Below are 21,477 nucleotides of genomic sequence, written 5' to 3'. Positions count from 1 at the left end.
GATTTCAAACAGAGACGGCGACAAAGATGCACAACTTACAGACTGCAGTTTATGAAGCGACTAGAATACATTTTGTGCGCAAAAACAAAAAAATATAGCTGCGAGCAGCGATTACGGGCCCAAGCCGATGGCACCGCCACCCCGGTGCCTTTAGTTACCTAAAGGCACCGGGGTGGCGGTGCCGCCGGCTTTGGCCCTTTATCGCTTTGGCCCTTCAACATACATAAATATATATATATATATGTTTGTGTGTGTGTATATGTAATGGAGGCCAGCTAGTAGTTGCTGTGCGTGTAAAACCAGTCTTTAGCCTCCTTGTTAGAGCGCCTGACTCTCATGCCGGAGACCCGGGTTCAAGACCCACAGGGAGTGGGGTGTGAAGGACCCGGTGAGAGGGGTTACATTGGTGCCGTGACCCGGATGGGAGTGAGGTTTAGGGGGGGAGTGTAACGGAGGCCAGCTAGTAGTTGCTGTGTGTGTAAAACCTCTCTCCTCTAAACTCAAAATGGCGCTCTAGCGACAGACGCTAGAGGCTGCAGTCTTTAGCCTCCTTATCCTTGTTAGAGCGCCTGACTCTCATGCCGGAGACCCGCACGGAGCGGGATGTGAAAGACCCGGTGAGAGGGGTTACATATATATATAAAGTATATATAAAGTTTATTTCCATAATTCCATTCAAAACGTTAAACTTTCATAGATTATACTGTAGATTCAGGGCCCACAACTTAAACGATTTGAAGTATTTAGTTGTTTATTTGTACATTTGGGCTTCCAGCTCATAAAACCCACGAAAACAGGATTTAAAAAAAATTGAATATTACATGAAAATCACACAGTAATTACACAGTGATACCATGGTCATTGAACCAGATTTTGGTTATTTTGGCAGTGTGGGCAGGTGCAAAAACAACGTGTGTTGGAGAAGCGTGTGCAGATCAGAGGATCAGTAAATGAAGATATAAACAAACCCAAGAATTTATGATTTCTGTGCTTTTCACATTCAATCTAATTGCTACATTGTATTAAATGCTACAAAAAAACTAGTTTCAGAGCTCTGTACAGGTCATTATACAAAAACATCTGCAGTGTTTTAATTGGAAAGTTAGTTTACATATTTATATAAACAATAACCATTGGGGAATGTTCTATATTTGGTAACTATTTCTATGTTAATATTAAAAATGTCTATGTTGTTAAAAATAACTATCCTGCAATGTTGCGGGAACATTATTTTATTGTTGCAAAGAAATAAAAAGAGCATTCCAAGAACATTATTATTTAGTTCCCAAAACAAATCAAAACCGGAACCAACAGGAACGTTCTGTGTTTGCTGGGAAGCCCCAGAAACAAACGTAATACTTGGCTTTCAGAACTGAAAATAATGGAATTATTCCTTAAGCAAGAAGAATCAGCAGAAAATAAAACTGGACAATAACAACAAGCTGTTGATAAAATTATAATGAGTTTAATCCATAATAACATGAAGTACAAAAAAAATGTATAAAAATTCAAACTAATGAGACATATCTCTGAAAAACAATGAATGAGTTAAAATTAATATCAGATTAATGTCACTGTTAAAAGTGTTACGGCCTCTTCTTCAGCTCCTGAACATTAAAGTGTTTTTTTTATCTGGTGTAATTTTTCTGGTGCTCTTCTTCTGAATGAGAAGGCAGAAGTGATTACAGAACGAAGGCCCGAGTGAAACTCTTCCCGCATTGATCACATGTGTAAAGTTTCTCTCCGCTGTGGATCCTCATGAGATTCTTCAGACTTGATTTACATGTGAAGAGTTTTTTTGGCATCTGTTTCTCCTTTCTCGTTCCCGTCCATCAGGTCTAAAAGAAACATTAAATCATGTGAGATTTCAAATGAGAGACAAACGTGAAATGAAAAGTGAAGCTCAAAGTCAAGATCACTGATGAGTTCAACAGTCATTTTAATCTCATCAAATCTGGTCAACAACGGCTGTGCACGATTATGATCTATTTTAATGTCATGAAGATGATTTGTGTTATAAATCACTAGTTTGGTCATGAAACAATGTAAATCTGGTGAGCATCAGCATGTTCTTCATCATGAAGAATGAATGAGGAATCAAGAATAGCTTGTTTGCATATGACGTCACATCACTGCGTTGCCATGGCGCGAAATGCAGATGGAGGGCAGGAAGTAATGTGCTACATTTAGGAAGCACTATAACAAACTCAAAATGCCTATGTTTTGCGTCGTTTATGGTTGCTCAAATCGATCAAACCGAGAAACCACAAGGAGTTTTTTCGTTTACCAAAAGTTGTTGTTCATAAGGGGGGAAATGCAAGAAATTGACCGAAAAACGCCAGACAAAATGTCTTGCAAACCTAAGCCTGCGGTCGGGAGGAGCCGAATCGGAAAATGCCTGTGTGTAGTATTTTCATGGGCGTCAGTTTGGTTAGAAATGTGCTGGGTACAATGACGCATTATTATTTTTTCTCTTTCGCGCAGGTCATGTTTTGAAAGACTATGTCCTGTAGCCAGTGTTCGAATTGTGTCAAAGCTCTTGGGGGATGAAGAACAAAGCCTTAAGTTTTCAAAAAGCATTAGACATATGACCCACTATTCTGCTTCATAAGTAGGCTACCATGTTGACAATATGACATGACGTGGTTTAATGTTACAATGATTACCAAATTTGTCTCTCACACTGTTCCTCATAACCACTGAAAACGTTCAAAAAAATCGAACCAAAAGTCTAATTATTATGGACGTTATCTGACAATAAGCGTTAACGTTACTGCTTCACATTTTGTGAAGCGGCTGTGGGTTGACTCCCCACGGTTACCCCTGTAACTGAAGACAAACGTAATGTTACAGGCAAATCTTTCAATTCAGTTGAAAAATCGCTCCTCTTCATACCGTAAGGATAACGTCCAACATATGTTCAATTTTGTGTTATATCTTTCTCTTGTAATAGCGTCTAAAGTAGTAGGTTCAGACTTTCCTCCATCTCGTCCATTCCGCTCTTCACTCCCTGCCCTCCATCTGAATTTCGTGCGTCATCACAATCACGTGACTGCAACCCACCTATAAACACCAACCTCTTTGTTCTTCAGTATCTTGATGTTTCATTCTGCAGGTTCTGGATCACTGGCGTTCTCTCCGTCCTCTCCTTCCAGATGCTTTCTGGCAGTTCTGCTAAAAACAAACAAGTTTCATTTCTAACAGACATGATGAGAGAGGAATAATCAATATTTCAGACTCTGAACTAAGTACTAAAGCTAATCACATGTTGAAAAATGTGTGACCTTGATCATGTAATTTAAGATTCTCAGGTTTTGTCGAAGCCACAACACAACCAACAAACTAACTTAAAATACCTAGTAATGCAACAACTAATTGATGAAATTGCTGCAGGAAAGTGCTTCATATTCAGCGCTTCAAATAAACTCTTAAGCATACAGTTTAAAACGTCGTTCAGATGCATGTGTTGTTTACTCTGATGCGGTGTTCCCTTTTGTGTAACTTATTAACCTTTATTTAACCAGGCAAACCACTGAAGAACAAGCTCTTATTTTCACCAACAGCTTGACAGGAGAGTTAAATCTCCTGAAAGACATTCAAACTTACAATACACACACACACATACACATTCATTTAAAACATTTACAAGCTGTGATTAAAATACTCACTGGTAGTTTATTAAATGCAGAGATTGAAATAAATGATTGTAATTTCTATGACTTTTGTAGCACATTCTTATATTTAATGGTTATATCTTTACCAGTAAATGTTAGAAAGTCATGTGTGTATTTCCATTTTCCTTAAATGCTTGTCCCGAGAGCGAGTGAGTCTCTGTTCAACTTTACAGAACGAGCTCCAGGACCTCAAGTTGATGAAGATCAATAATTCTGACTAAAATATACATTTGTTTATTCTACATTAATCTACTGTACATTGTTCATAGAAGATTAACATGAAGGATTTTAAACCTACATTTAACGTCTATGAAAACAGAAACTGTAACTAATGTGTCATATAAACAGAGATGAGTTCTGAAACATTATCAGTAATTCTAATAACATGCCAGATGAGATGGACTTGGTATTTCTGATGATGTATTTGTTGTTTTGTTTACTTTTCTGACAATTTATTTATATATATATATATATATATATATTAGGGCTGGGAATCGATAAAAAAAAAAATGAATTAATTGCACAACTTGCTGTAATTAATTGTGTTTCCCCCAAGCTTGTAATCATCAATATTTAAACTTAGAATCACCTAATTAAACAACACAGGAAAAAAAATAGCCCTGTATTAAAATATTAAACATCAATATTTCAATATATTATTCTTTTTCAATAATCAATTAACATAATCAATTTAACAGATTATTATTATTATTTTACTAATTATCAAAACAAAATATAGTCCTACAAAGCTATTATTACCAGAGCATGTGATCACAGCAGGTCATTTTACCATTGTTGCGAAGCATGACTATACCATCTCAGCAAACAGAAGTTACGTTAATTTCACGTTACTTGAGTGGACTTTACTTTTCAAGTGCTTGGTACATGATTGAAGCCTTTGGGCCGTTAAAGACAGAGCCGCCGACACACACACACACACACAGGGCCGTCGCTAGTGGGGTGAAAGGTGGTGACAATAATAGGGGCCCCCACTGCCCAGGGGGCCCCTCAAAATCCATCAGTAATACTATATAGGCCCCTGTTGTATGAATAAGTCTAATATTTATATTAGTTGTATGCCTGAGATTTAAATGAAAACCACAAAAACATGCAATTTGGTTAAATATTTTTTTCCAAACATTCTCTTACCTCCCTATAAATGGTTTAGTCCGATCTAATGTATTTATTAATTATTCAGTCAGTGACAAACATCAGATGGACCCAATAAAATTGTAAGTCCCACCCCAGCTCGTGAACAGAACCAATCAGAGTTGAGGCGGCAGTGCCTGAAGTTAACGATGAACTTGGTGGAAGAGCAGGAGATTGACTGACAAAATGTGGGGGAAAACATAAATAAGGATATCAGAAACGCTATGAAAAGAATGAGAGGGAGGCCAGGAGAGTTGTTGTATCCCAGTCAATCAAGACGTTCTTAAAGACAGGTTGCATTGTTATTTCGCTGGGAATAAGAAAACTACCGCCTGCCGGGTAGGCTACTCTTCTCAAGCCCCTGCCCCAATTTTGTCTCAAAATGTATTGTGCCCCTCTCTGATAAATGTAAATAATAATAATTATTAAAATAAATATCATAATAAATAACAATACAGCTATACACCATTGCCACGAACAATAATAATACAAACAAATATTATTTTATTTTTTTGGCGGAAGCATTTGGCGGAGGTGAAGTGGCAGTAGATGGAGAGGTTTTTTTTGCAGCGCAGTTCGCCGCGAGTCTGCACGGGCAGCAGGTAACATTAAGCTAATATGGAAAAGTTACATTTATCCTACCATGCTACTGTAAAAGTTGCGGCAGCATGTGAGTTATGCTTAACAATCATAAAAATATAACTCAATTTCAGCCGCATTCTGAGTCTGACAATGTCATTCGTTTTTGTCCAGGCCATAGTAAGTGTTATTAGCTTGGGGAAATGCATCTAGTGAAAGGAAATTTTAAGTCCATGTCAAGCTCTAAATTGTAAGGAATTTATATCTTTGATTTCATAGTACACTTTACAATAAGGTTCATTTGTTTATTATTCATATTAACTAACATTAACCAATGAGCAAAACAAAGGGAGCCAACAAACTCCCTTTTTATTGAACTCTAAAGTTTAAAGAATTAGTAGAACTAAAAACATTACAGATCATGTACAAAGTAAAAAATCATCAATTGCCAGAAAGTATCCAAGAGCTGTTCACAGAAAGAGAATGTTAACATGACTTAAGGGGAACTTGTATATTCAAAAAGAACCAAGTAAGGACCAATGCAAAACCATTGTATTCCAGTTAAAGGTGTAAATCTATGGAATAGCTGTCATGGGGAACAAAAAAATATGTGGGACAATTAATTTATTACAATACAATTAATTAAAAAGTTAAATAAACTATTTAAAAATAATGCACTGAAACTATATGAAACCTGTGCAACGGTATTGCATAGGAAATACTAATATGTTTGTATTCTGTTTATATTTGTTTGTTAACATTATAATGATGTAAGACAATAATTATTTTTATTTTTTATTAAAATATGAGATGTTTTAAAAAGGTAGGCATTATAAGCAAGCGCTTCAGCCTACACCTGTTTCAGACTGTGCTGTTGTTTGTTAGCTCAACTGTGTCTGAAAATAAACTAAACTAAACATGTGTTAGGCTACTGTAGGCTTATTTGTTAATCTTAGTTAATAATTATACAACTTTTAATTGTTTGTTCATGTTATGTCACAGTCAGTGCATTAACTAATGTTAACAAACACAACTTTTGATTTTAATAATGTTTTAGTAAATGCTGAAATTAATATTAACTAAGATTAATAAATGGTGTAGAAGTGCAGTTCATTATTAGTTCATGTTACCAAATTTAACTAATGAAACCTTATTGTAAAGTGTTACTGTTTTCATGATAGCTAACACTTCATTGAATACATACATAGGCCTACAATTTATAACATCAGCATAACTAAACATGAATTCCTCATATGATTACCGACTTGATTCTCTGTTTTGTTTGGTAAAGTAAATAATATTTAGTTATTATCATCATTTCCGAGAGAGGCTCTCTGACCTACTGCTGCTTTCCATCGAGTGAGATATTCCAAATAATTGTGAGGAAGTCATTAAAATATAAAACACAACAGACAGACTGGTACTGCTTTAAATACAGGTGATTTATTTTAAAAATAAATGTTTTTAAAGGGGACATATCATGCTAAATGCACTTTTTTAGCCCTTAAATGCATTTTGTTGTATATTTGGAGTGTTTAGAAGTACAGAAAAGATGAAATTATATTATGATATCACTGAATACCAGCGCGCGCGTATTATTCCCATTCCAGTAGGTGTAACGTTAACACATAATCTCTGTCTACGCCCGATTTTAAGAATCGTTGTTGTGTTTCTTTTTAACTGAAAAAACATCAGTTAGACAATATTCTAGTGTAGTGTACTTAAATTTGATTTATCTGCAAAATTATGTTGTATACTTACAGTTTTGCACAATATATGTTCTCAAAACTACATACACCCTTTAAAAAAAATACATTTAGCAGTTGTTTAGCAGGGTCTGTGTAACCTGTTCTGAAATGGTTTTATTATAATATACTGTATATCGTTATCGCAAGAGGCTGCAATGTATATCACAATATGGATTTTAGGCCATATCTCCCATCCCTAATTGATAGCCTATAGTAGTTGATAATAACATAGGCCTACCTAATGTTGCCTACGGACGGTAACAGTACAGTAGTAACCTTTTACAGTCTATGAGTAGAACAGCTTTCTCAAGCAGTTTGTGATGCATTTTGGAAACAGGAGATGAGCCCCTGGTCTAATGCGCCACCTGGCTTGAGAAACCCGTTCTCAAAGACTTACTTTATAGTCATTATTTGGGTAGCACACATATTCTGAATGCCTTCGGCAGAATTCAAATGAGCCATTTTAATCTAGATTAATTTCAAAATTAATCTAGATTAATCTAGATTAAAAAAATTAATCTATGCCCACCTCTAATATATATATATATATATATATATATATATACACCTAAAGGATTATTAGGAACACCTGTTCAATTTCTTATTAATGAAATTATCTAATCAACCAATCACATGGCAGTTGCTTCAATGCATTTAGGGGTGTGGTCCTGGTCAATACAATCTCCTGAACTCCAAACTGAATGTCAGAATGGGAAAGAAAGGTGATTTAAGCAATTTTGAGCGTGGCATGGTTGTTGGTGCCAGACGGGCCGGTTTGAGTATTTCACAATCTGCTCAGTTACTGGGATTTTCACGCACAACCATTTCTAGGGTTTACAAAGAATGGTGTGAAAAGGGAAAAATATCCAGTATGCGGCAGTCCTGTGGGCGAAAATGCCTTGTTGATGCTAGAGGTCAGAGGAGAATGGGCCGACTGATTCAAGCTGATAGAAGAGCAACTTTGACTGAAATAACCACTCGTTACAACCGAGGTATGCAGCAAAGCATTTGTGAAGCCACAACACGCACAACCTTGAGGCGGATGGGCTACAACAGCAGAAGACCCCACCGGGTACCACTCATCTCCACTACAAATAGGAAAAAGAGGCTCAAATTTGCACGATCTCACCAAAATTGGACAGTTGAAGACTGGAAAAATGTTGCCTGGTCTGATGAGTCTCGATTTCTGTTGAGACATTCAGATGGTAGAGTCAGAATTTGGCGTAAACAGAATGAGAACATGGATCAATCATGCCTTGTTACTAGGGCTGAACGATATTCTGTTTTAACATCGACATCGCGATGTGTGAATGAGCGATAGTCACATCGCCGCGATGTGAAGGGTAGTAGCACCCATAGTGTATTAAGAGAAAGGTAGCACCAGGTAGCACACAGTAAACACAAGTTTTTTGTATGGCTTTTTGCTGGGGTGACATACATGTGCCGCAGCTCACCGCGCTCACCACTCACAGCCAACATTCACTGGCAATCCTATAGCTAAAAATGGGCGACGAAGAGGATCCGCCGAGAAAAAACAAAAAAAACAGTCAAAATCAGCTATTTGGGACTATTTCGTCTACAAAAAGGAGAATAATGACCAAAAAGAGGTACTTTGCTGGAGTGTTATAAAGTTGTGGATGGTTGTCTTTTTTAAAAAAGTCTTTTATTTTTCGTGTTAGCATTTATGAGGAATAAACAATGTTACTTGACAGTTCTCAATTACGGATGTGACCGTTATGAAAGCGGCACTAAAAGACTGCTTTAAAACTTTCACAGAGACCTCAAACAGAAAGCACAAAGCCTTTCTTTAAAGCAAATTTCGGTTTGTGTTAATTGTATCTTAAAGGTATAGTGGAGGATCTTTCCAAATTTTAGATAAGACCCGCCCTCTCCACTTTTTGAATAAGTTTGATTGATTCACCAGAATGATTGACAATTAGAAGGACCAATAGTATAGGTGATCCACCCGGAAGTAAAAAATCCTCTGCTATACCTTTAATTCTAATCAGTGTTTCATTATCCAATTTCCTGGATTTAATAAACAAGAAGTAAATATAGCAGACATAATCATGACACAGAGGCGCCATCGCCTGAACTGGAGCTTAACCTATCGTCCATGAACCCATGTACTTGCCTCACACACCTAAAAAAAAAAAAAAATCAATTATCTACAGAAATCTCTACTTTTAAACAGAACCATACAAAACAAAAAAAACTGTAATCCGTATGAAAAGTGCATTTCTCTCCTGCTGCAAAGATCACGAGTCAGTATTGTCAACTTCATCTTTACAGAAAACACTTGTTTATTAATAAACAATTAAAATGTCTCATTGTAATATTTTACATATTCATAATCATTACTTTTGCTGGTTCTTTGTGACAGCTTTTATGTGCCATTTATATGAACACTGCATCAGCACAGAGAGAGAGAGAGAGAGAGAGAGAGAGAGAGAGAGAGAGAGAGAGAGAGAGAAGAATATATATTTTTTACTTATTTTGAGGAATTATAGCCTAATGAACAACAAACATCCGTTAAGAGCACCGCCACGTTGGATTGCGTAGAACGTTCACCGAATTCTGACAGAAATATGTTCTAATATTGGAATAAAATATTAAGTGGCCTTTTTGTCACTAGTAATGAAGCTTGCTTATTAGTGAAATTATTAATATCATGGAATGGTAATTATTGACTTTAGCCTGGATTGATGGCTCGCAATATCGCAATATATATCATTGGGAAAAAAATATCGCAATGTATTTTTTTTTCCAATATCGTGCAGCCGTACTTGTTACCACTGTGCAGGCTGGTGGTGGTGGTGTAATGGTGTCGGGGATGTTTTCTTGGCACACTTTAGGCCCCTTAGTGCAATTGGGCATCGTTTAAATGCCACGGCCTACCTGAGCATTGTTTCTGACCATGTCCATCCCTTTATGCCCACCCCTTTATGCCCACCATGTACCCATCCTCTGATGGCTACTTCCAGCAGGATAATGCACCATGTCACAAAACTCGAATCATTTCAAATTGGTTTCTTGAACATGACAATGAGTTCACTTTACTAAAATGGCCCCCACAGTCACCAGATCTCAACCCAATAGAGCATCTTTGGGATGTGGTGGAACGGGAGCTTCGTGCCCTGGATGTGCATCCCACAAATCTCCATCAACTGCAAGATGCTATCCTATCAATATGGGCCAACATTTATAAAGAATGCTTTCAGCTCCTTGTTGAATCAATGCCACCTAGAATTAAGGCAGTTCTGAAGGCGAAAGGGGGTCAAACACAGTATTAGTATGGTGTTCCTAAAAATCCTTTAGGTGAGTGTATATAATATATTCCATTCTCTTTACTCTTCAGTATAACACATAAATATTTTTTAAACTGCAGTCTTAAATCTTCGGTCTACTCTTATAGTGCTAATTCAAAAATGTTAAATAAATACGTTGGTTTGCCAAGTATAAGTTTTTCTACACTTTGAAGCATTTAGTTTTACAAATGGGGACAATCTTTGAAAGATGAACAAATCATGGTTTTGGTCACATTGAAAAATAACATTAAAACTGGATAATATTTAAAAAATTGGAAAAAAAAAGTGTGGATGACTTTAAAGTCCTTGATAAGTGCTTGAATTTTACGCTCAAAAGGATGTGCAAACCCTGAAAAGAATAATGTAAAAACATTTGTCTATTTCTGCCACAATACCATGGTTACAGTTAGCAATACTACATTAAATCCATAGGGAATATTGGTGATTTATGGACTTAAAAGCCTTATAACTTAATAATAATAATAATAATTCATTACATTTATATAGCGCTTTTCTCGGCACTCAAAGCGCTTTACATTGAAGGGGGAATCTCCTCAACCACCACCAATGTGCAGCATCCACCTGGATGATGCGACGGCAGCCATATTGCGCCAGAACGCCCACCACACACCAGCTTACTGGTGGAGAGGAGACAGTGATAAAGCCAATCAGTATATATGGAGATGATTAGTAGGCCATGATGGACAGAGGCCAATGGGCAAATTTGGCCAGGATGCCGGGGTTACACCCCTACACTTTTTCGAAGGACATCCTGGGATTTTTAATGACCACAGAGAGTCAGGACCTCGGTTTTACGTCTCATCCGAAGGACGGACTTAAAACTTCATGAACTTGTTCATTCAAGGCACAATTTTTCTCCTGGCTTCCAAGTCAGTGCCCATGATTTACTCACTCTCAACTCATCCTAGGTGTGTATAAGATTCATCTTTTATACAAATACTATCGGAGTTATATTAAAAACGTGTCCTGGCTCTTCAAAGCTTTATAATGGATTATAATGAATTTCCATTTACTTGCAGACTAGAGCCCTGTATAGTGCTTTATTTCTGCTTTACATGAGCGCCACCTACTGTCAGAGAGCGCACTGATCTGAACTGACAAATAACAGATTCCTGTTGATTGAACATGAGTTAATAGATACCAATCAATCAACAAAATGTCCTGTGCTCACCAGACACCGGCTATAGGTGGAGAGGAGAGATTTGGCAGAAGAGACTTTGTTGCTCAGCACATGAAAATAAACTACTTACTGTGATTTCTTGATTGTGTCGCTTCAGGTGACTTTTAAAAGAGAAACTCTTTCCACACTGATCACACATGTGCGGCTTTTCTCCAGTGTGGATCCTCTCATGTGATTTCAGATGTGTTGATCGACTGAATCTCTTGTCACAGTGTGAACACTTGTAAGGTTTTTCTCCAGTGTGAATTCTCTGGTGCTGTTTTAAACAGTTTGTTGTAGTAAAAGTCTTCTCACACTCAAAACACATGTACTCTCTCACAGCAGTATGAGTTTTCTCATGTCTATGTAAATTACTCAGCTGTGAAAAACTCTTTCCACACACAGAACATGAATGTGGCTTCTCCTTCGTATGAACTCTCAGGTGTGACTTCAGGTTTGATGCACAGATAAATGTTTTGCCGCATTGATCACATGAGAACGGCTTCTCTCCGGTGTGGATCCTCATGTGTCGCTTCAGTTGACTTATAAAAACAAAACTCTTTCCACACTGATCACAAGCATGCGGCTTCTCTCCAGTGTGGATCATCTCATGTGATTTCAGATATGATGAGTGATTGAATCTCTTGTCACAGTGTGAACACTTGTAAGGTTTTTCTCCAGTGTGAATTCTCTGGTGCAGTTTTAAACTCTCAGCTGTAGTAAAAGTCTTCTCACACTCAAAGCACATGTACTCTCTCACACCAGTGTGAATTTTCTCATGTGCATGTAAAGTATACAGCCGTGAAAAACTCTTTCCACACACAGAACATGAATGCGGCTTCTCCTTCGTATGAACTGTCAGGTGTCTCTTCAGTTGTGATGCCCCATTAAATGTTTTGCCACATTGATCACATGGGAACGGCTTCACTCCAGTGTGGATCCTCATGTGAATCTTAAGGTTTGCTAATTGACTGAAACTATTCCCACATTGATGGCATGGGAACGGCTTCTCTCCGGTGTGGATCCTCATGTGAACATCAAGACTTTGTTTGCATGTGAAACTCTTTCCACACTGAGTGCAGGTGAAAGATTTATTGTCTCTTCCTTTCTTTAAAAATGTCTTTTTAGTCTTTGAGCGACTCAAAGGTTTTTCTCCAGGTTTGACATGATGTTCCTCCACCACTTCACTCAGTTCTTCACTCTCCTCCTCCTCTTCACTCTCCTTCTTCACTTCACTCAGTTCTTCACTCTCCTTCTTCACTTCACTCAGTTCTTCACTCTCCTCCTTCACTTTACTCAGTTCTTCACTCTCCTTCTTCACTTCTCTCAGTTCTTCACTCTCCTCCTCCTCTTCACTCTCCTTCTTCACTTCACTCAGTTCTTCACTCTCCTTCTTCACTTCACTCAGTTCTTCACTCTCCTCCTTCACTTTACTCAGTTCTTCACTCTCCTTCTTCACTTCTCTCAGTTCTTCACTCTCCTCCTTCACTTCACTCAGTTCTTCTCTCTCCTCCTTCACTTCACTCAGTTCTTCACTCTCCTCCTTCACTTCACTCAGTTCTTCTCTCTCCTCCTTCACTTCACTCAGGTCTGACATGAAAGAAAAATGTATTAAATTCAATTTTCAGTACATCAAAATAATTCAAAGAGAGAAATATAAAGTTAAAGGAAATAAAAGTGAGCCCTAAAGTAATAGTAGAAAGTAGACAACTGTTATAAAATATTATGATAATTTGATGCCTTTTTATGAATTGATTATTTGTACTTGAAACTTTCCATGAATGAGGTAAATTTATCTGACACACTCAGTGCTGAATCATCAACGCTGTTATCAACGTTACTGTAAGAAAAATGTTCCAAATTCCTGGTAATGTTCTTGCAAAATTTGGAACTGTTTATCTAAAAGTGATGAAGTGCTTGAATGTTTCTAACAAGAATGTTCTTCAGCATCATGAATGAATGAAGAATAAACACCAACCTCTTTGTTCTTCAGGATCTTCAGTGTGTTTCATTCTGCAGGGTTCTGGATCACTCATGTTCTCACTGTCCTCTTTAATAAACTCAGTCTTTGCAGATTTCAGCTCTTCCTGATGCGCTGATGCTCGTCTTCACTTGTAGCTGATGGGAATTTACAGCATTTATGGGTGAATTGATGTGGGAGGAGCTTCACTGACCATGTGACTGATGTGGGAGGAGCTTCGTTGATGATGCAATTGGTGTGGGAGGAGCTTCACTGATCTGCCCAAAATCTAAAATATATCAGTTACTGAGTTTGTTTTTATACTAAATGACACTTCTATGCAAAAAATAAATGGCTATTATGATCATTTGCAGAATGCATTTTTATAAAATGATAATATGTCCTTGAAACTTTCCTTGAATGAGGTAAATTTATCTTACAATTATTATTTTTAAAACATTATCAAATCTGAATCCAGGCCTGAATCCCATTGTTGCCATATTTTGACTCAAGCTTTGAGATTGATATATTTAGCCTATTTTACTAAAAACGTTTTGAATTATTAACGGCTGTTCACACTCGACTTTTCCTTGCACTGACTTCCATTCTTACGCATGTGAAAGTGGGACACCAGAAACACAAGCTCAAGTGAATAACCCTGTGAGAAATAACAATCCATTCATTATTTGTATTGCTAATCCTAACATTATTCTGTTTCTGCATTAACATTAGTGCTGCACGATTAATCGTATCGCAATCGCGATGTCAAGCCTACGCGATTGTTTGACGCAAAATGCGGCGATTTTATATTAAATAAACACATTAGAGCTGTTAACGCACTTATTAATGTAAATGCTTTTAAACCATTCATGCGCGATAAGACATAAAAGAACAAGCTGCCTGTGAATGTCCTCCTGACAGACACACACACACACACACACACACACAGATAGACGCACGCCAGTATCAATTTCTCTTTCGCGGTAGAACGAACAACACACATGTATGCCTAAATGAACGCGCTGCCTGTGAATGTCCTGACTGTGACAGACAGAAAGACTCGCGCTAATATCGTGCGTGCGCACAAAACAGCATGACAGAATACAGTTCTCTTTCGAGCTTTAACGAACAAAAAAACACACACAATTATGCCAAATTGTCTTTTTATCGAGTGTCTTCATAACATAAGAGTAGTCTTATGATGAACATGAAGAGTTGTGATGACTCGTGAAAGAATGAGGCGCGTGTGAGATCCGCGTCTCTGACAGCGGCTGTTCTTAAAGGGACAGTACACAGTAGCCACTAATTACATCTGTCGCTAAAGTTATTCTTTTTTATTATTATTTTTCTTTACCCCTGACATGTATGGTTATATGTACTCTTGTATGTAAATTATGTTTTGTTCTTGTTAAAATGCAATAAAAAAAATCTGTCGCTTAAGTTAATCAAAGAACAAAGGGAACAGAGAAAAACACTCACTGCTCTTGACGAAAGAATTTTTTTCTTTAGGCTGATTATCACTAATCTGTGTGTGCATTTATTTTCCTTGAGAACCAAGCAAGTTGACTCATGAAACCATTTGTTTATTATATCGCATATCGCAATCGTAATCGCAATATTGACCTCAATTATCGCAATATGACATTTACCCCAAATCGTGCAGCCCTAATTAACATACAGCTATATAGAAATAAAGAAAAGAATAATAATTATTCTGTTCTGCATATTCTGTCGGGCTGTAAAACAGCACTGACACGGTCGGCTCAGATGGCGGCACGACCAAGTGCTCAGGAAGCTGGCAGAGGTGCTGGAGAAAAGTCAACAGGAGGCAAACAACCAGAGTCCACCAGAGAGCCGATGCAGGATCCACTTCATCAGGCAGGGGGAACACGCAATGCATACCAGCAAGAGACAACCCGTCAAGTTATTAACATCAGGGGTGGTGTGGACGATGGAAGTAGACTTGGGAAGGCAGCTCCAGGTCCCACAGGAGATATGCAGCACCACCCTAAAGCCTTAGTTATACTTTCGCCTGGCTCCGCAGCGCGAGTCTCCGCAGACTGTTCGCGCACCTCCCGAAACGGACGAGGCGTTTATACTTGACGCGCTCGCCGTTGTACTATTCTTTAAAAAGATAGGGGGCGACTCGAGTAATTGTCCTCTAAACCACCAGGAATCAGCAGTGAGAAGAAGAAAGCTATACACACATGACAAGTACACCACCACCAATACCACACTACAAAAAGAATCGTGTAAACCCCAGTAAACCCTGAGATTATTACTCGTGACAATAAAACAAAATATATGGATATTAGAATGTGTTAAAAACACAACTAAATTAACGATCTCTTTCATATTTTCTAATTTCACTAAACATTTCATTAAGTTTCGTGAACATTTTTATTAAACATGGACCTTTATATTCATTAAAAATACTTTTTATGCTATTGTATGCTCATTTTTAAATGTAAGCAACTCATTTATATGTGCAAACTGGGTGCCGGTGTGGTGAGAAGTTCGAGCTCGGCCAGATTCGGCTCGAAGTCGTTCATCTTCGGATGCGGCACCGCGCGCGTTGTTACAATAAATGTCGCGCACACCGCTAGGCGAAATTGGGTCTTGCGAACCCAACGCGCACGACCGCCCACACCGCAATGACGTCATTTTTGCCACGCGCACCTTCGCGCTCGTGCGGACGCGTCGAGTATAAACCAGGCTTGTGAGTATAAACCACAGACCAGATGTGGTGCTGTGGTCTACAGCTGTGAAGTCAGTAATACTGATCGAGCTGACAGTGCCATGGGAGGAGGGACTGGAAGCTGCCTATGAGAGAAAGAAGGCAAAGTATGCAGATCTGGTTGCAGAGTGCAGGGAAAGTGGATGGAGTGTGAGGCCGCTGTACCCGGTGGAGGTGGGAGCCAGAGGCTTTGTGGGCAGATCAACATCACGTCTGCTCAAGGACCTGGGACTATGGTGAGCCACACTGAGCAGATGCTCCAAAGAGCTCTCTGAGGAAGCAGAGAAAGCAAGCCACTGGCTCTGGCTGAAACGACGAGACAAGGCTTGGGGTAGTGTTGTCACGGTACCAAAATTTCAGTATTCGGTACCAATACCAGTGAAAATCCACGGTTCTCGGTACCAATTTCGGTACCAAAGCTTACTTTAGATTAAATTTACATATATTAAAGTGTATATCACGGTTACAAAGATGGAAACTGTAGTATTAAAAACACTTTACAATAAGATTCCATTTGTTAGAGAACATTAGATAAAATGACCTAACAATAAACAATAGTTATATGCTGTCGCAATTATTCTCCTTTAGGGGTTAATTTAAAAATACATTTTTAAAATCAAAAGTTAACATTATTTCTGTTGACATTATTTAATGCACAATGAATGAAGTGAACAAACATGACCAATCAAGTGTTTGTATTAAATAACATTCACAAACATTAATTAATGTTGTAAAAATATATTGTTCACTCAATGTGTTGATGTTAGATAACGCATTAAGTAATGTTAATGAATGGTATCTTATTGTAGCGTTACCAAACTATACAGGAGATAAAATGTGTTTTATTTGACTTGACTGTACTTTTATTTAATCCAAAACTGCATTCATATTTAATTTTAAAAGGGCTTTTTAAACCTGCTAAGAGTTATTCAGCCAAGAATAAGCCTAGAACTGCTTTTCTGACGGACTGATATTAATGGCAGCTTTTTATTTCTCATATCCATAAACATATCTAGTAGTAAAGCTAATGCAAGGGCTAGAAATCAATTAATTCTTTGCTAATACTTCCTCGTCATCATGGAGAGCGCAGTTCGCTCCGCTTTCTCCTTTCCACAAGCGCTTGTTCTCCCGTGGCATCTGTCGTTGCTATGCATCCATGAACATAGGCGCGCCGCTTCTATTATGAGCGCGCAGGCCACGCGCCATTTGAAATAACGTATCTGCACGCGCAAAAACATCAGCACCACATCAGCAGCAGCACCGCCGTTCGCCATCAGCGCTTTTATGAAGAGGACGCAACTGCACGCGCATCAAGTACCGGGTTTGAGAAAATGTTACAAAAAAAATGTAGTACCGACTTGGTACCGAAGTACCGGGTCTTTTGACAACACTAGCTTGGGGTGTAACATCTAATTAGGTTTTGCTGCAGGGGGTGTCAGGGAGACATCCCTGTTCACTGCCCCGCCACCATGAGACGTTCTGGGTTAAGGGGCGAAACGTCAATGAGCGGTGGTCCCTAGCTGAAGACCCTGCAGCAAAACCATGCGGTATGCGGACAGGTTTAGGCCTGCCTCATAGAAGAGGACGCCTCTGCCATGCATAGTCCACCAAAGGCACCGTTGAAGGTGCGACAGGCCTATGGCCAAGCAGAAAGACCATCTCGCTGTAATGAATAAAGGATACATGATAAAAGCCTGTAAAACTGCCCTACTGAAAGACAATACTGTTATTTATCATACTATGACATGGATAAAACATCAATAACACAAAACAATGACACTCATCTTCCTCAACCACTACAGATTACAGCAGCATAATGTCCAAATTAATCTAAATATATAGTTTGATCTTATAATCACTACATTAATCACTACACAGTAAATTTGAAATCTGGAAATCAACACCAATATACTTCATTTCAACACTTTAAAAGTGTAAATATGGGAACAACCCTCAAAATGTTAGTTTGACACTTTCAAGAGTGTTGCCTCTCGCAACACCGACACAGAGTTACAACAAGAACACTAAGAGAGTAAAATATGAACACCAATTCTGCATTACCTACTTTAAAGAACTGTAAAATACACTGACAAATCATGTAATCTGAAAAAATAAATTCACTTTGAAATAAACACTTCACTTTATATTACTCTTTCAAAACAATCCAGAAATTTAAATTGTAACCTTAGTCTGGGATCATAAAAGTGTTTTTTCTCAAAGCAGTCATTAAATAATAACATTTTATAAGCGCAGAAACTGAAAATGATCAGATAAAGATTACATCGCTATTCATATTTATCAGTATTGATTTAATGTCTCAGTAATTAGTAATTAGTACAACTTTCCCTTCAAGTAACTTTAGCTTATATCAAATAACCAAACCTACCAGATAACACACATTAGCTCCAAGTATTTAATTAAACAACAGCCTTTTACTGTTGGGTCTCAATAACAGCAACCCAAAAAACATTGTTCTCTATTACACAACCATTGTAAACACTCCGATAATAACAATAAATCTCAGGTGAGTACACACATAAACACAATAGTAGTGTAACACTAGTAATACTATGCATTAGCATAATGCTAGCGAACTTTATGCTAACATACTGCATTGCAACTGAGTATCCCAGAGTAGACAACACTCATAAAAAACCTAAGGCACCAAAACACACGTAAACATTTACACCAGGGTACTCACATGTCTCTGAACGCACACATGCACAGATAACGACACAGACGACAAATGCACTTCAGAAATATCTACGATGTGCTGCCCGTGGTCACTCTCACTACTAACTCAAAACGAGACCTCAGTCAGCGCAAACAGATGTCCTTTCGGTGACCGCGAAACGAAAGCACTGATTGGCTAATCCCCGTTACCCGAACATAAATAGCAAGTCCTTCTTTACAATCCCTAGTGAAAAAAAAGTATACTTTATTGTATTTGTAATATATTCCCTGTTTTAATAGTACATTGCAAATATACTAATAAAAAATGTAGCCTACTATTTTTAAATATAGGCTACAAAAAGTATATTAGCAGCATACTTTTGTCTATTTTCACAATACAATTTTTAACACACTTTAAAATAATTGTAATTTAGTATATTTTCTAAAAAAATATGTTTTACAAAAATATTCTTGAAGTGAAAGTTCTGTTTATTTTTATAAGTATATTTATTTAGCACTTTTCTTAAATATATTTTATATTTTTTAACTATGTGCTGAAAATGATAAAAACTAAAGGAGCCTCAAATATCCTGGCGGATACTCAAGGAACTTCAAAATGTAATTTAGGTGCCTCTAAGATCTTTCTCCTAGTAGGGTTACTGGAGGAGCAATGACAATCTTTGAGGTTCTTGCTGGAACTTATCCCACCCAGCACCAGACGTCATTAAGACGTTTTTTTGGGCTAAATCAAGTCGGCCCGTCATAGTCTTCATTTAGCCCAAAAATAGACGTTGAAAATTGGGCTTTGTTTGGTCCGTCTGATTTGGTCCAAATTTAGCCCAAACATAGACGTTGAAAATTGGGCTTTGTTTGGTCCGTCTGATTTGGACCAAATTTAGCCCAAACATAGACGTTGAAAATTGGGCTTTGTTTGGTCCGTCTGATTTGGTCCAATTTTAGCCCAAAAAAAGACTTGGCTTTGTTTATTTAACCCAAGACGCTCGTCTGTTTTGGACCACATATAGCCCTAATGTATAGCATAAATACAATTAAAGTCTATTGTAGCAAGTGAAGAAATAGATTGTAGAAATAGTTTCAAAGTTAGGTGTCACTGCACATGCCAGAAATAGGCTACATTATTTGTAAGCACAAAACTACACGTTCGCAAACCATATTAATGTCTACATTATTTGGCATAAATCCTGGCCAGTCAGATCCCAAACAAGCAAAAATCGTTTCCGCTGATCAAGAATGTGGAGACCACGGTGGACACAGCAGTAGCCTAGTATTGACATAATATCTCGTTATTTCGACAAAATAGGGGACATTCTAATCTGCATTAAGCCACATTAAGCGTTCTTATAATGGTTTTCTATGGGAGGAAAATGCTTAACGTGTAATTGTGTTCATATTCTGGGCTCATCTGATTTTTTTGTACATGGGCAATTCTTAGACTACGGGCACTTTCATGTCCTTTGATCATATTTTATAAAAAACATTTAATTTTGAAAAATTAACACTTTCATAGTTAAATTTACAATGAAAGTACTTTAGGAACTTTTTACCGGTAGTCTATGATGATTTTTTCACCTTTTTAAACATCATTATACATGCAAATATTGCTGTTTTGTGCTTGTCCCACACCCAGACTTTTGATCTTCAATAATGAAAAAGAAGTGTAAAAAAATTATTTATCTTTTTTTTTTTTTATTATGACTGAATAAAGTTTCAGTAAAAGAATCAAAACATAATTGAGGTATTTAAGGTCAGACAACTATTAATGTGATTTTATATACAAAATGTAGTTGTCCCACAGTATTGCCGTCATTTCCACCACAACGCTGTAATGTCCCTTTAAAAAGTTTTTTTGAAAGATTGTTTGGGTAGTTTCAATGGAGATGAACAATGACATCACAGCACATGTCTGACATGGAGGAGATTTTAAATTTCTTCAGCAACTTGGATAAGAAAACTCAAGGTAAATGTTGCTTAAAATGAAAATATTTTTATTGTATGTCATTTCCAAACATGGCGTAACAATAAATGAGTTTGTAAATAAATTAATTTTTTAACACAAATAGATGTATTTTGTAGGCATGCAATGCTAACTACCAATTCATAGCTAATATGTAATACTAGCTTGGATTTTTTTACAAAATACTGTAGGATTATCATTTCCACCACGGTCATTTCCACCACATTTCCACCACATTATTCTTGGGTGGAAATGACAAAGGTGTGGTGGAAATGACATTTATGCTTACAAGGTGGAATTCTTAGATTGAGTGGCTACATATGAATATTTTATTTATTGAAATGTACAACACTAATGTATTTATTCAAATATATATTTGTTTAAATGCCTTTTCATCTATTTTTAAGATGCTGCGGAGGTCAACTGGATAAAGGTCTCACTATTTGTGGTTAAAGTTGTTTACAGTAAGACTGTAACTGTTCATCTGGTTATGG

The 21,477-nt window shown here is 37.4% G+C and overlaps 1 protein-coding gene across 4 annotated transcripts; it reads right to left on the bottom strand.

Moving 5' to 3' along the window:
* Nucleotides 1–736: 736 nt before the first annotated feature.
* Nucleotides 737–19,171, bottom strand: LOC308704332 (uncharacterized protein). Of its 4 annotated transcripts, none has more exons than XM_081388540.1 (5): nt 19,037–19,171; nt 13,617–13,887; nt 11,730–13,228; nt 3,078–3,174; nt 737–1,838 (listed from the first exon to the last, which is right to left on the bottom strand). In XM_081388540.1, exons 2-4 carry the CDS (start codon nt 13,672–13,674, stop codon nt 3,124–3,126), a joined length of 1,608 nt encoding a protein of 535 aa, XP_081244666.1. In that variant the 5' UTR covers nt 13,675–13,887; nt 19,037–19,171; the 3' UTR covers nt 737–1,838; nt 3,078–3,123. The 4 variants fall into 4 exon arrangements, 2 of the variants coding, with proteins under 2 accessions (XP_081244666.1, XP_081244667.1); XM_081388541.1 differs by having other exon boundaries at nt 3,078–3,171; nt 19,037–19,153; XR_014031791.1 differs by having other exon boundaries at nt 1,447–1,838; nt 3,064–3,174; nt 19,037–19,153.
* Nucleotides 19,172–21,477: the final 2,306 nt, after the last annotated feature.

Source organism: Scardinius erythrophthalmus, assembly GCF_964197995.2.
Source record: "Scardinius erythrophthalmus genome assembly, chromosome: 1".
Lineage (NCBI taxonomy): Eukaryota > Metazoa > Chordata > Actinopteri > Cypriniformes > Leuciscidae > Scardinius > Scardinius erythrophthalmus.
This window is presented reverse-complemented; position numbering and strand designations above follow the sequence as displayed.

Coding starts and splice junctions, on each gene's coding strand:
- LOC308704332 (XM_081388540.1), bottom strand. CDS start 13,674: ATGAGTGATCCAGAACCCTGCAGAATGAAACACACTGAAGATCCTGAA. Junction 13,229..13,616: donor AGATCCTGAAGAACAAAGAG/GTTGGTGTTTAT, acceptor CTTTCATGTCAG/ACCTGAGTGAAGTGAAGGAG. Junction 3,175..11,729: donor GACACAATCAAGAAATCACA/GTAAGTAGTTTA, acceptor GTTTGTTTTTAG/CAGAACTGCCAGAAAGCATC.